Genomic DNA, 14,038 nt, shown 5'->3' with positions numbered 1-14,038 from the left:
GCACAGGGAAAACAGTTAATAATATTCTAATAACTCTGCCCAGCTAGTGTGGCTCGGTGCTTGAGTGTCGACCCATGAACCAAGAGGTCACTGGTTCGATTCCCAGTCGGGGGACATGCCCGGGCTGCAGGCTCGATCCCCAGTAGGGGATGTGCAGAAGGTAGCCGATTGATGTATCTCTCTCTCCCTCTTCCCTCCTCTTTCTCTAAAATTAATATAAAACATATTAAGAAAAAGAAAAGTTCCCTATTCACTGTGCAGCCACGGTGGAGAATCGCTGATTTAAACCATTGTATTAGCATTCTCTTACATGTAGTCTTGAAATTTTTCTCTGGCTATTTCACATATGTGAATTTCATAGTTAAACTTCCTTCAAGGTTTAGGCCTTCAGAATCAAGTAGAACAACTTAAAACAATGTTCTGCATGAAGTAATTAGTGCTCATTGAATAAACAGAATACAGAACATGCAAATTATGACAAAAATAAAATAGAACAAAATATTTTTAAAAGATTAACATACTTGCTTAAAAATTTGCATATCATTTCTGCTACATTTTCACAGTTCTTCTTAGTGGGACAAAAAACTAAGCAGGAATTATTGGGAATAACTTCTGTCACCAATGCTACCAAGTGATCAGGATCCATCTTTTTCAGAGCATCAGAATACTGCATAACAAGACACAGCAACAAGGTAGTTAGCAATGATAAAAGCTTTGAAGGTAAGTAAATCAACCATAATCTGAAGTTCTGATTTAGTAAATCTGATCATTTAAAAGAAAAAAATGAAATCTATATTACGTATTAAAATGTTAATTCTCACTTTTCTCTTATGGTATTAGGATTTTGTGAGGTATATTTAGTTTTAAATTAAAGAAGTGAAAACACTAATGCTATTAATAACTCCACTGCATGCCCATCTTCACCAAAGCAGTACAAAATATGTCTAGAGAAACACAGATTGATCCTAATAATGGTCAAAGGACTGTGCAAATAATATTTATCTTTAACTATTACTACTAGTTTTTAAAAATATAGATTCAATCATATATTACAGTACATTTTTAGAAATAAAAAAATTATTTATCAAGCAGACATAAGGAATTCAAAGAACATGAAGAATGTAAAGTTATTTTAAATCTCCTTACTTCCTTTGACTTTCTGAAAACTATGAATTAGAATTCATAGAGTTCTAAAACTGTAGTAAAATCCTTTTCTCCCCTTTTTAATATCCTTCATATATTATAGACCATTAACATAGTAGACATTAAAATTTTCATATACCAATGTGTGAATTAACTAGCCCACAAATGTTTCTTTTTGCTGTTGTTGATAAATGAACGAGCATTTAAGGGAGAGGTCTGCAAATTTTCTTCGTTCATGGAATCCCAAGGCTAAGAAAATTACCATTTTTATTAATTGGGGAGTTAGGTCTAAACAACCTAATAAGTATATATTTCCTTGCAACTTAGTAGCTGTCTGCATAAATAATATACATCAGGTGAATATATATATATATATATATATATATATATATATATATATATATATACATACATATATATATATGTATATATATATATATATACATATAGCCTGTGGGTGTGGCTCAGAGTTTGAACATCCACCTCTGAACCAGGAGGTCACAGTTCAATTCCCAGTTAGGGTACATGCCTGGGTTGCAGGCTCAATCCCCTCTGGGGGCAAGTATGAGGCAGCTGAGCAATGATTCTCTCTCATCATTGATGTTTCTGTCCCTCTCTCCCTTTCCCTTCCTCTCTGAAGTCAATAAATATAAATATAAATAAATATATATCTGTTTAATCTTTATTGTTGAGAGTATTACATATGTTCCCTTTTTTACCCCATTGACCTCTCCCATCCCACTTCATCCCCCCAGGCCTTCACCACCCTATTGTCTGTGTCTATGGATTATGCATATACGCATATGAGTTCATTGGTTGATTTCTTCCCCCCCCCAACCCCACCCTCCCCTGCCTTCCCTCTGAGGTTTTTAAAAAATGTTTATATAAACCTTAAATAACCACAATGGCCCACTAATGGGATGTGTGAACAGCTGGACACTGCAGTATTTTGAAGCTTGGAATTGGACAAATGTAGTTATTACCCTTATTTCCTGTCCCATATTGATTTTCACGTGGTTTTTGCTTATAGTAACTGCAAAAAAAACCCCATATTCACAAAGATATGATATTATAGAAAGGAATGCAGTGTTATCTAATGTTGAAAATAGAAAATAACTACCTTGTACCAGTAGTTTGTATGGTGTCCAACAGATTTCAAGCATCAGAGGTTTCTCTTAAAAACCTAAAATATTCCATGGGACTCATGTGAACGTTCTGTGGTGCCCCAGGGCTCCTGGACACAAAACCTGAGGATCTCGGGTTCAGGGGTTATTAACATTACCTTATAATTAAGGAGACGTGAAAAAGTCATGCCATTTTCAGCTTTGCTGTCAACCTCATATATTGCATCATTTATTTTCAGATATTCTTTTAATTCAACCTTAAATTAAAGGGACATTTGCAATTAATAACACATACAAATTCCTTTTTTCAGAGTTAAAATTTTGTAAAATATGTTGTAAAAATACCTATACAAATATTTTAGCTTTTCTATGGTCTGTATACGAAAACATGCTTTAACTTAAAAGTACTTTCTTTACCATTTCTTTTTTTTAAGTCTCTTTTTGCTCGTAAGTAAAATTAGGGAGTAATATCCTTAAAATATACTTTTCAATTGAATAGCTACATGTCTAAAAAGAAATCAAACACTTCCTTATTTTTCACAAGAAGTACAAATGAGTTAAATGTTCACACTCTTTATCTTTTATTAAGGAGTTATTTCTCAAGATTTAAAACTTTGTTCAATTAGTCATCAGTTTTCAATCTAACTGCCACATTATTTTTAATTTAAGTTTGTAGACAAAAAGTTTGTAAACATATTTCATTGCATGTTCAAAAGAATAGCACCTAATTTGACAATTAAGATAATGAAATATACTTTAAATTTTTCTTTTGTGATGCAAATATAAAAACATCAACTTTCAAATTAAAATTTGGTGATTCTTAAAAATCATTTTCTGAAAACCCATTTAGAAACAGAACATGCACACTAGAACTGCAGACAGATACATTTATTTACTTTCTTCAAGCATTTTGGGAATACTATTACTGGGGAGTTTAAATTTAAATCTATGTGAAACCTAGATTTATTTTAAAAGCATTATAACCACCAAGTGTAAATATTTTAACTTTTAAGATAACTTTTTTACTGTGTTAATAGTTCAAAACATAAATTACTAAATTTTGACTGAGTGAAAATTTTTACTTTATAGAATAAGAAATAGACAAATAGGATGTGTCTGGAAATTTTCATTCAATAAATATTCATTCATTGAATATTTAGGCCAGTCACTATTCCAGGTGCTGCAGATACAGTTGTGACCCAAGCCAAGATCCCTGACCCCAGAGTTTACATTCTCTATAAATTCTTATTAGCATATAGCCATGGTGAGTGGAATTATGGCCCTTCACTACTCTATAGAATTTTTTTATTTGGTACAATAGCTACTTTTGTTTCTAAGTAAGATGATACATAACTACAGTGCAAACTTCAGGTACATACTGGCCTGAACTGACTGGTGTAATATTCTGCTTGAAGGAATTCTTGCAGGTCTTCAACATTGTTCAAAGTTGCACTCATACCAATAATTTGAGTTGTTTCTAAAAAAACAAAAACACCAAAGTATTGAAAATTTTTTATTATTTATTATATCATAACAGTAATTTTAGCAACCTTTTTTGGTTCTAAATTTTTCCTAAGTGATTTGGGAAAGGGGTGGGGGGAGGTAAGAAAAACACAAATATATTTTCAGATTATTAATCTGGCAATCAAAAAATGAAACTCTTCCCGTATCAAGAAGTAGGATCTTTATTAAGACTTCTAAACAACAAAAATGAGTATAAAAATGTGTGTTGATGACTGTCTGGACCGTCATTATGAAGAGTTATGACAGGTTCCATAGGTTCGGCTGTCTACAGATGTACAGTGTAGGATGCAGGACTGAATGGGGGATGACCTCATACCACATGAAAAGTTCTTTATGCGATCTTGCTATCGGATTAACTTTACTTTAAAATAAAGGTGGAGTGCAACTCATAAAGCTGCATGACTTCCTGGGCAGCTCAAAATTGCTGCTTTCCACAGACCAGCTATTTAATCCAAAAAACCCCCACAAAACCCAAAGAAGTCTTCTTAGCAAATGCTTCTTCATTGCTGTTGTGTTCTGTCTTGAATTTTACTACACAAAGTAGTATCTGAAAGAGGAATGTTGCCCCTTCCTACTCCCTCAGGGTAGACTATGAAACTGAAGAGGTGAACATGTGGCCAAATCAATGAAAGGTTGTGCTAAGAAATTTGGGATTTATGTAGAAACAAAGAGAAGCTATGAAGAACTGTAAACAGTAAAATAAACTAATAGGATTTGCATTTGGGAAATATCATTTTAACTGCACTAGAGAAGATGGATTTGGTGCGGGGTATGGCAGCGATTAAGGCTGAAGGCAGATGAGAGAGCTTTCTGTGGTAATCTAAGTAAGAAAGAATGAGGCATTGAGCTAAAGATTTAGTAGTAAAGGACAGGAGGGAGAGAACTTAAAAATATATTGATGAGATGGACCAGATAAGATTTGGTTGCTGACAGAATGTACAAGAGTGAAGACTGTAAGATTCTGGCTTGGCTGGCTGGCTGACAAATAGTGGCAGGAAATTCAGACTGAAGAATGGGTGTGAAGGAAACGAGTTAGACTTGGACATGGTGAATCTGAGCTGTTCACAGGATTTTCAAGTAGAAGTGTCTAGCTGGCAGATGATATTACGCAGAAGAGAGCCATAAGCTGGAAATACAGAGGGGGAGCCATCACTACACAGGAAGCACTTGAAGTCATGAGTGTGGATAAGAATTAGCAGAAACTGTATGAAGAAGGGAATAAGAGAAGAGCCTAAGATGAATCTATGGTAACACCAATGTAATAATAAACATGCTCAGAATGAGGTGTCCCAAGAAAGAAAAACTAAAGAGGTTCATCACATTTAATTATCTATTAAGTATAAGGCACTGGTGATAAAAAGACAAATATATATCAACTAGAGGCCCAGTGCATGAATTCATGCACGGGTGGGGTCCCTCGGCTTGATCTGCGATCCGGCCGATCCAGGCCACAGGAGGTTGGCCCGCAGGGGGAAGGGGCTGTGGGAGTTGGATGGCCAGGGGGAGGGACCTCGGGAGCTTGGGTGGCCAGCGGGAGGGGCCGCAGAAGGTTGGCCGGCCGCGGGAGGTTGGCTGTGGGAGCGCACTGACCACCAGGGGGCAGCTCCTGCATTGAGTGTCTGCCCCCTGGTGGTCAGTGTGCATCATAGCAACTGGTTGGTCATTCCGGTTGTTTGGTTGCTTAGGCTTTTATATATACTAGAGGCTTGATGCATGAAATTCATGCAAGGTAACTTGGCCCTCGCAGCCCTGGCTTCATCCAGAAGGTCGTCCAGAAGGACGTCTGGAAGGTCATTTGACTGTCTGGTCTAATTAGCATATTATGCTTTTATTATTATAGATAGATAGCAAACACATGTCCACTATGTACAGGTACTATGCTAGATGCTTTACAAAGATAACTCATTCCATCTTTACAGCAATTCAGTGAGAAGGTTCTATTACTATCATCCATTTTTGAGGCATAAGGAAACAGAGGCACAGTTACTATAGCTTGCCCAAGGTCATGTATGTAGTTAAAAGTGAGCCAGAATTCAGGCGGAGATGGGTGGATGGGCGGGAAGAGATTAACCAAAGCACTTGTATGCATATAAGCATAACCCATGGTCACAGACAATAGTGTGGTGAAGGTCTGGGGCGGGGGTAGGCTAGAAGGGGTTAATGGGGGAAAAAAGAGAACATCTCTAATACTTTCAACAATAAAGATTAAAAAAAAAAAAAGAGTCAGAATTTGAATCTAGTTCCAGAGTTTGTCCTCAGCCATTATGCTATGCTATCTTTCCATGCTAACACAGGCTCCCACTTACACAGAAATGGTAGGAAACCCAAAAGAGAATGATGTAGCAGCACTCAAAGGAAAAAAGAATGATAAACAGTCAACTGCTGAAGTAAAATTGAGACAAGGACAGTCAGTGTACAGTAGATTTGACAAGTAGGTGATCATTCTCTTCTCTTTCTCTGCTTTATATTTTCCTATAGAACTTGTTATGCTTTCACACACCATGTTTTCTTGTTTATTTGCTTATTGTTATTTCCCTTTCATTAAAGTATGTTTGATGAAGGCAGAGACTTTGTTTTATTCACTGTTGTATCCTTAGCACTTAAAATAGTGCCTGGCATGTACTCAATAAATATTTTTTTAATGAATGATTATAAAGTGCTACAATATGTCTACTAGTAAATACCATTGCTATTAAAATTTTTTAAAATAATTCTAAAGTTTGACCTTTACAATTAATAATTTTTGCATATAGAAGTTACGCTATTGCAATAGCATATCATTAAATAGTAGAGAAGACCTTTAGAATAAATATTTCATGTACATTTGAAGACTATCTGATGTTGCAAAAGAGCTCCTTAAAGTGACTACTGGAATATGCTGCATTATTGGTATGATGATGATACTGAAGGTGGAAACAGCAGCAACTCTTGTTGAGTGCTGTGTGCTAAGCACTGCTGAATGCTTCACATGTGCTAACTCAATCCTCACAACAATCCCATCAGGTCAGTACCTTTACTATCCCCATTTTACAGATGAAGAAACAGAGAGGTTGAGTCATCTGCTTATGCACACATAGGTAGCAAATGAAAGATAATGACAGGGATGTCCTCACATGTTACTTTCATTTATCTTAACAATTATCCTCATTCATCAATTCTTCCAACAAAAATCTATACGCTTACCTTAGAAATCATAATCTAAGGCAGAAAGCTTACGTATCTTACTCTAGGCTACGTAATTTCGCTAGCAATAGAAATAAGTCTTTTATAGATCTCTTGATCATAAATCAATTAGTAACCACATTTGAAAAAATACTTACTACTAGTGTAGAGGATTTTTGCTAGGGTCATTTCCAGTACAGCCCCACGGCTTCCTTCAGCAATCATGTGCAACTTGAGATTTTTTTAAAAAAAGGGAGAAAAGTAAATCTGGATATCATGCCTATATAAAATATGCACATATTATATGAAACAAAGTAATCTTTGCTTTATAACTCTTAAGCATTTTAGATATAGCAACTAGAGTACATATGCATTATTTCACTGATTTTTAAGTTAATGAGGTTTGGGGCAACATCTTGACACATCTGGAATTCATAAGAACTATTATAAAATTGAATATACACATACATGCATATATTCACTCTTTAAGAAACACTTGACACAAAACTGAATTTAAGATTATCAAGCATGAAATGTTTTCATCTGTACTGTCTATCTATTAAAACAAATTATTTATTCTCATACAGGTGCTAAGTGGATCCACATATTAATAACTGTTAGTATAACAAAAATGTTGATAAATTACAAAAGTAGCAACTCACCTCATCTACAACAACCAGACCCAGACTGCTAATCCTTCCAGTTTCAATCAAGGAGTTGACCAGACCATGTCCTTTTTCAATAGTGGCAATGTATAGTGATTTCTTTTCCCTTCTTTTAATTGGAGGAAATTTTCCTTTGCTTCCGGCATATTCTTCAACAAAGAAACCCAGTTCTATACCAAAGCTTGACAAACCTGAAATCTAGAATGTTAAAGTAAACAAATGAAACAGATAAATAAGGACTTTAATTATTAAGTACTCATGGGGATTTAAAAAAATCTAAAATTGTGTTAGATACCAATCAATGGGAACAAGGTCACAGATAAGACATAAACATCTAAGAAATGTCACAATTAGTGCTCACTTTGGCAGAAGTTATATTAAAACTGGAACAATACAGAAAAAATTAGCATGGCCCCCGTGCAAGGATCACATGCAAATTTGTGCAGTGCTGCATATTAAAAAAAAACCCCAATTAATGCTGGTATTTTCAAAATGAAGACAAATTTTAAACTACATAATAAATGAGAAAATAAATTTCAATTGTCTCCTGAAGTTAAAAAATCAGAGTAACTCATTTATTTTGATAAAATAATTGAAAGCAAGCTAAATATCAATAGAACATTTATAATGAAGTTGAATCCACCAGTTTAGATCAGAAAAGATATTCAGTCCAGTACTCCATATTGCTTTTAACATTCTAAAAATATTAATTTCTCATTAATAGAAATCTCTTTTCAGTCAATAAAAAGTTACTTAATGTTAAAATAGTATTAGCAAATACCACTTGTTAAAAAAAATCGCACCTTTTCTTGGACAATTGCCACATATGGTAGGATCATTAAAACGTCTTTGCGCCGGCAAAGCAGTTCTTGTAGCATTAAAATCTCAGCCACGAGGGTTTTTCCACCACTAGTTGGCAAGGAATATATTAAATTTTTTCTTTCTTGCACAGAAGTCAAGGTTAAGCAAGTATGTTGCCATTCTGTGGAATTAAAACAAAAGCATTATTTTCCCTTAATATAGTTTCAATCTTAAAAAGTTTTCTAATAAGAAAATATCAAATCTGACCTTGTGTAGCAATTTTCTTATAATGGTAAGTGTAACTATACCAATGTTAACTGTCAAAAATCCCCAATGTGTGATGTGCACAGCCAGTGAGTCTAATTCTAATTCAGTCCTGGTCAGTGGGATGGGCATCTAGCTCTCCTACTCGCCAGCTGCAAACTTAGGTCTAAGATCCCAGCATGGCAGGCAGTGCCTGGTGGACAAAAGGCATCATCTGGGACATCAGAGACAGTACACAATCTGTGTGAATCCTAAGGCTTTCCTCTTACTTTCTGCAAGGAGACTAAGTTTCCCTTTTTCATTCATCCAAACACCATCTCAGAGAAATAGGAGAAGGAAAAAAATGTATGCGGTTTTGTACAAACCAAGGACTATTTAGCTCTCATGCGGAGCTGAACTTTGAATGGCCTGAATACCAGTTTAAACTGGTAGTTTAAACCATGAAAGATGGATTATTAATTGGCACACCTAACGTTTCCACAACTTAGCAGGGTAGCATTCATGAAAAGTATCATGTCAGATCCAAAACATGGTGTGGAAACTAGTATAACTACTTGGTAGGATAATTTAACAATGTGGATCATCAGAAGTTTTCAGACCATGCACCAGTGTTTTATCACTAGAAAAATGGGAAAAGATAATCAAGACATTTCACTGTAGGGAGAAATGCAAATGACTAATAAATACATAAAAAAGATGTTTAATTGTTACCTACTGGGTTGGCAAAAATAAATAAAAGGGCCACTAATATAAAATCCAGCTGAGCAAAGTATGGTTTATGAGAGCATAAACTACTACAATATTTTTGGAAAGCCAATTTAGCAGTATCAAAAATAAAACTGCACGTTGTTGTTGATCTAGTAGTATTACTAGTAATACTTCTAGAACTCTACACCCATAGAAATAAAGGGGCATATAAAGATTATGTGCAGGATGCTCATCATGGCATTGTTTACCTATAACAAAAAAAGACATTGGGGGGACAAAGGTTAATGAATTTTGCACAATTATAATGTAATTCTTTGCATCTTGAAAATGAAGGAATAGACGGTTAAATTTAAAAATGATTAACAGGATATATGTAGGTATTAAAAATAGTTATACATGAATGGCAATTACAGATGACTTATTGTGCATTTTTGGTGATACTCAAAAATTTGCAAATAACTATGTACCTTTTTTACTTGGAAATATTTCAGGAAAAAAGATTTACAATTTTCAAAAGTCCTTAACTACTTAAATTCAATACTAAAAGATTTTTTTTTTAAATCAGACTGGTATTACCCATTCGTTACCAAACTGCAGATGTTTGTGTGCAATAATACAACTTGACCATAGCTACACTTTATCCAACTCAGATTTTTAAAGTATAAAATGAACAAAATCATAAATATTTAGGAATATTCTTTATCTTCAAACATTATAAAAGTAAATTATACCCTGGCCCGGTGGCTCAGTTGGTTGGAGCATTGTGCCCTATACCAAAAGGTTGTGGTCTGATTCCTAGTCAGGACACATACCTAGGTTGCAGGTTCCATCCTTGGTCAGGTGTCTTTAGGAGGCAATTGATCAATGTTTCTCTCTCCTTCTCTCTCTCAATTAAAAAACATATCCTCAGGTAAGAATTTAAAATAAAAAAAAACCTTTAAATTATATTAACTTAGTTCTCAATATTTATACAAAATACATCAAGCATATAATTCCATGATAAAAAAGCAACCTCTACACTATGGGATGTGCAAAAGTAGGTTGTTTTGAGTGCACAAAACAGATTATTCTTGCATTATCATTTATAAATTACTAGAGGCCCAGTGCACGAAATTCATGCATGGGGGAGGTGGGTCCCTCACCCCGGCCTGCACCCTTTCCAATCCGGGACCCCTCAGGGGATGTCCGACTGCCAGTACATCCCTCTCACAATCTGGGACCGCTGGCTTCTAACCGCTCACCTGCCTACTGGCCTGATTGCCCCTAACAGCTCTCCTGCCAGACTGATTGCCCCTAAATGCCTCTGCCTCGGCCCCTGCCACCATGGCTTTGGCGGGAAGGACATCCAGAAGATGTCCGGTCTAATTACCGTACTACCCTTTTATTAGTATAGATCTGTGATAGCGAACCTTTTGAGCTCGGCATGTCAGCATTTTGAAAAACCCTAACTTAACTCTGGTGCCGTGTCACATATAGAAATTTTTTGATATTTGCAATCACAGTAAAACAAAGACTTATATTTTTGATATTTATTTTATATATATTTAAATGCCATTTAACAAAGAAAAATCAACCAAAAAAATGAGTTCGCATGTCACCTCTGACATGCATGTCATAGGTTTGCCATCACTGGTATAGATTGTATTACTAGAGGCCTGGTGCACAAAAATAGTGCACTGGGTGGGGTGGGGGGGCGATCCCTCAGCCTGGCCTGCACCCTCTCATAGTCCGGGAGCCCTCAGAGGATGTCCAACATCCTTAGTGCTGCCACAGAGGCAGAAGAGGCTCACACCACTGCCTCTGTGCTCGCTAGCTGTGAGCCCAATTTCTGGCTAAGTGGCGCTCCCCCTGTGGGTCAGCTCCTGCATTGTCTGCCCCCTGGTGGTCAGTGCACATCATAGCAACCTATCGTTCCGCCGTCCGATTTGCCTTTTATTATATAGGATTTCTATTGCAACTGTAAACCTATTTTTGCCAGCCCCTGTATAAAGTTGAGGTTCTCTAGCTCAGTGGTTCTCAAACTTTAGGCACATCAGAATAACCAGGAGGGCTTATTAAAGCAGACTGTCAGACTTGCCCCCAGAGGTTCTGATTCAGGAGGTCGGGCTGGGTCCTGAATGCACATTTCAAGTTTATAGGTAATGCTGATGCTGGGGTCTAAGAACTCCACTTTGAGAATCACTGCTTTAGCACACATAATTATTTTTTAAATTGGTCATTTCATTAAGCTAAATTTACAAATAAAAAGATTTAAAAGCTATTTACTAAAGTTCATACTTTAAAGCTACTAATATAATTACTGATAATCATTATCAAAGTCTAATTTGGCATGTCCTTCACACAGAATGTAACCTGCAAAACAATTACTTTTATTATCATCATTATCCCTTTTTAATAGATCAGAAACTAAGGCTCAGTATAAAGTTGAGGTTTATAGTGACAGGGCCAGAATAAATAGGCTGACAACCCCCAGCAGTAGAGAACCTACCAGGATGTACCAGGTATAGTGCTAGTTATATAAGAAAAAGGTGAATTAGATAGAGCCCTGTCCTCAGGGTACTCATGCTGGTAGGAAATGCAGATTAAACAAAGGACAAGGTGCTAGGAGAAAAGCAAAGGGAAGTTAATATATCCTTTATGAGCAATACACACCATTAGCTCTTAACTACAAATCTCACAATTTAGGATTTATTAGACTCTTATAGTCTTATATTAGACTTTTTTTCCTGTAGTCCTACTTCTTGAACCTAATTGTCTTCTCCCTGAGAAGAGAAACCATGTTTTCATATTGTTTTTAAGACACTAACATAGGAGATTCAGAAATACTTATGCAGTGATTGGTTGATAGGCTAATCTTCCAGAATGGCAGCAATTGTACCGTCTTTGTCTAAAATAACACACATTTGAAATATAGGCAAGAATCCAGGATTTTTAAAAAACATTATGAGACATTATTAATATTCTTTGCACTTAAGTCTTTTCAGCCATCTTTAAAAATGTTTAGTTTTAATCAGTCCTAACTTTCACTCAAGACATCTCACTAGTCAAAGGAATTCAACAAGTTTTGGTAGAGAAAACAGAGCCAGCCAAGGAAGAACCAGCTAAGAAAAATGAGGAGCAGACAGTTAGAAAAACAAAACAAAACAGGAGTGGAATGTCAAGAAATCAACCAGTGTTTCAAAAAGGATCTGGTCAATTGTGTCAGGCAAGCTACTTACAAGTCAGGAAAGCAAAGATCTAAAGGTATGATTGGGTTTAGACAACCTAGTCATTGTATCTTAAGTGAGCACACAGAACCCAGAGTTGGAGTGGGTTGGGAATTATTTGAGGTGAGGAAAGGGAGACAGCAAGAATAAGTTTGAGAAGTGTGACCACAAGGGAAGGAAAGAGGTTCAGCAGTAGCACAATTGGGATAGGTTGAGAGAGGACTGATACTTTGATTTGTTTTTAAGATGCACTATATGACCATGGAAGGATCTCCTTTCTATTGACGTGCACTAATATACTATGGTAATGGTGGCAAAATTTTTTTCATTCCAGCAAAATGCATTACCATATAATTTTTCAATTCCTTTGAACTGAACATAAAGGTCTCTCACTTTGCTGGGTAATGAATAAAAGGGACCAACATCATCTGATGATGACTCAATTGCTTTCTTAGCAACATTAATTTCTTCGGACAGGTGAGTCTCCTTGAGCTGTTTAGTCCTAGAAAATATTGGCATTTGGGCCTTTGCATTGACAGTCATGGCACTTTTTAGATGATCTTTAAGACTTTTTCTCCTATTCACATCTGAACTCGTTCTGACTTTAGAAGAGAATTCATCATTTTGTTGGGGTTGCTCTATGCTATTTTGGGGCAATTCCTCACTCACAGTCTTGTGAGAGGATGAGTTCCAATCCCTCTCTTTAGTAGACTGATTGCCCAATTCATTTGAAGAGTTCTGCAAATTTTCAAAGTATAAAACCTGTGAAGAAGGCAATTCATACAAAAGATCAGCTCCAGGTTCAATAGAGATATCTTCATGCCCGCTCTGATTTTCTGTGTGCTCATCTGTTTTTAATTCAGTAAAGCTGCCTATAGTAGTAATGCTGAGTTGGTTATGTCTGATGTTTTCTGAACAAAGATCTTCGGTGGCAAGGTCTGTATCATGCTTCCTACTTTCAGGAAGTTGCATATATTTTTGTTCCAGGTCATCAACTTGAGCTATAAGAGAATTTTCAGCAAAGCTATCATAGTCACCAAACATGTCCTCTTCACTATCATTATTCTGGAAAGAAAACAAAAATATTTATGGTCAATTCTAGCTTTAGTAAGAATAAAAGTTCCAGCCTAGGGCTATACCAAGTATATAATTAAACTAGAGGTCTGGTGCACGAAATTCGTGCACGGAAGGGGGGGGGGGTCCCCTCTGCCCGGCCTACAATCTCTCGCAATCTGGGACCACTGGCCCCTAGCCACTCGCCTGCCTGCCTGATCGCCCCTAACCACTCACCTGCCTGCCTGATCGCCCCTAACCACCTCTGCTTGCCCGGTAGCTTCCAACCACTCTGCCTGCCTGCCTGATTGCCCCTAACCGCTCGCTGGAGGTGGCCAGCTGGGGTGAGAGGCCATGGTCTTTCTGGACTCTGGTCATTCTGGTCATT

General features: G+C 36.5%; 1 protein-coding gene across 1 annotated transcript in view; it reads right to left on the bottom strand.

Moving 5' to 3' along the window:
• Window positions 1-14,038, bottom strand: part of HELQ (helicase, POLQ like) — a 39,930-nt gene that overhangs the window by 24,506 nt on the left and 1,386 nt on the right. Inside the window, exons 2-8 of the mRNA XM_081090710.1 lie at window positions 12,945-13,662; window positions 8,422-8,600; window positions 7,616-7,816; window positions 7,112-7,184; window positions 3,647-3,744; window positions 2,426-2,524; window positions 522-667 (exon numbers count right to left, since the gene is read on the bottom strand). Coding sequence (XP_080946836.1) covers window positions 522-667; window positions 2,426-2,524; window positions 3,647-3,744; window positions 7,112-7,184; window positions 7,616-7,816; window positions 8,422-8,600; window positions 12,945-13,662 — 1,514 coding nt within the window. The remainder of the gene's footprint in view (window positions 1-521; window positions 668-2,425; window positions 2,525-3,646; window positions 3,745-7,111; window positions 7,185-7,615; window positions 7,817-8,421; window positions 8,601-12,944; window positions 13,663-14,038) is intronic.

This window comes from Myotis nattereri (genome assembly GCF_964212035.1).
Source record: "Myotis nattereri genome assembly, chromosome: 1".
Classification (NCBI taxonomy): Eukaryota; Metazoa; Chordata; class Mammalia; order Chiroptera; family Vespertilionidae; genus Myotis; species Myotis nattereri.
Note: the sequence above shows the minus strand (reverse complement) of the source record. Positions and strands in the feature narration are given on the sequence as shown.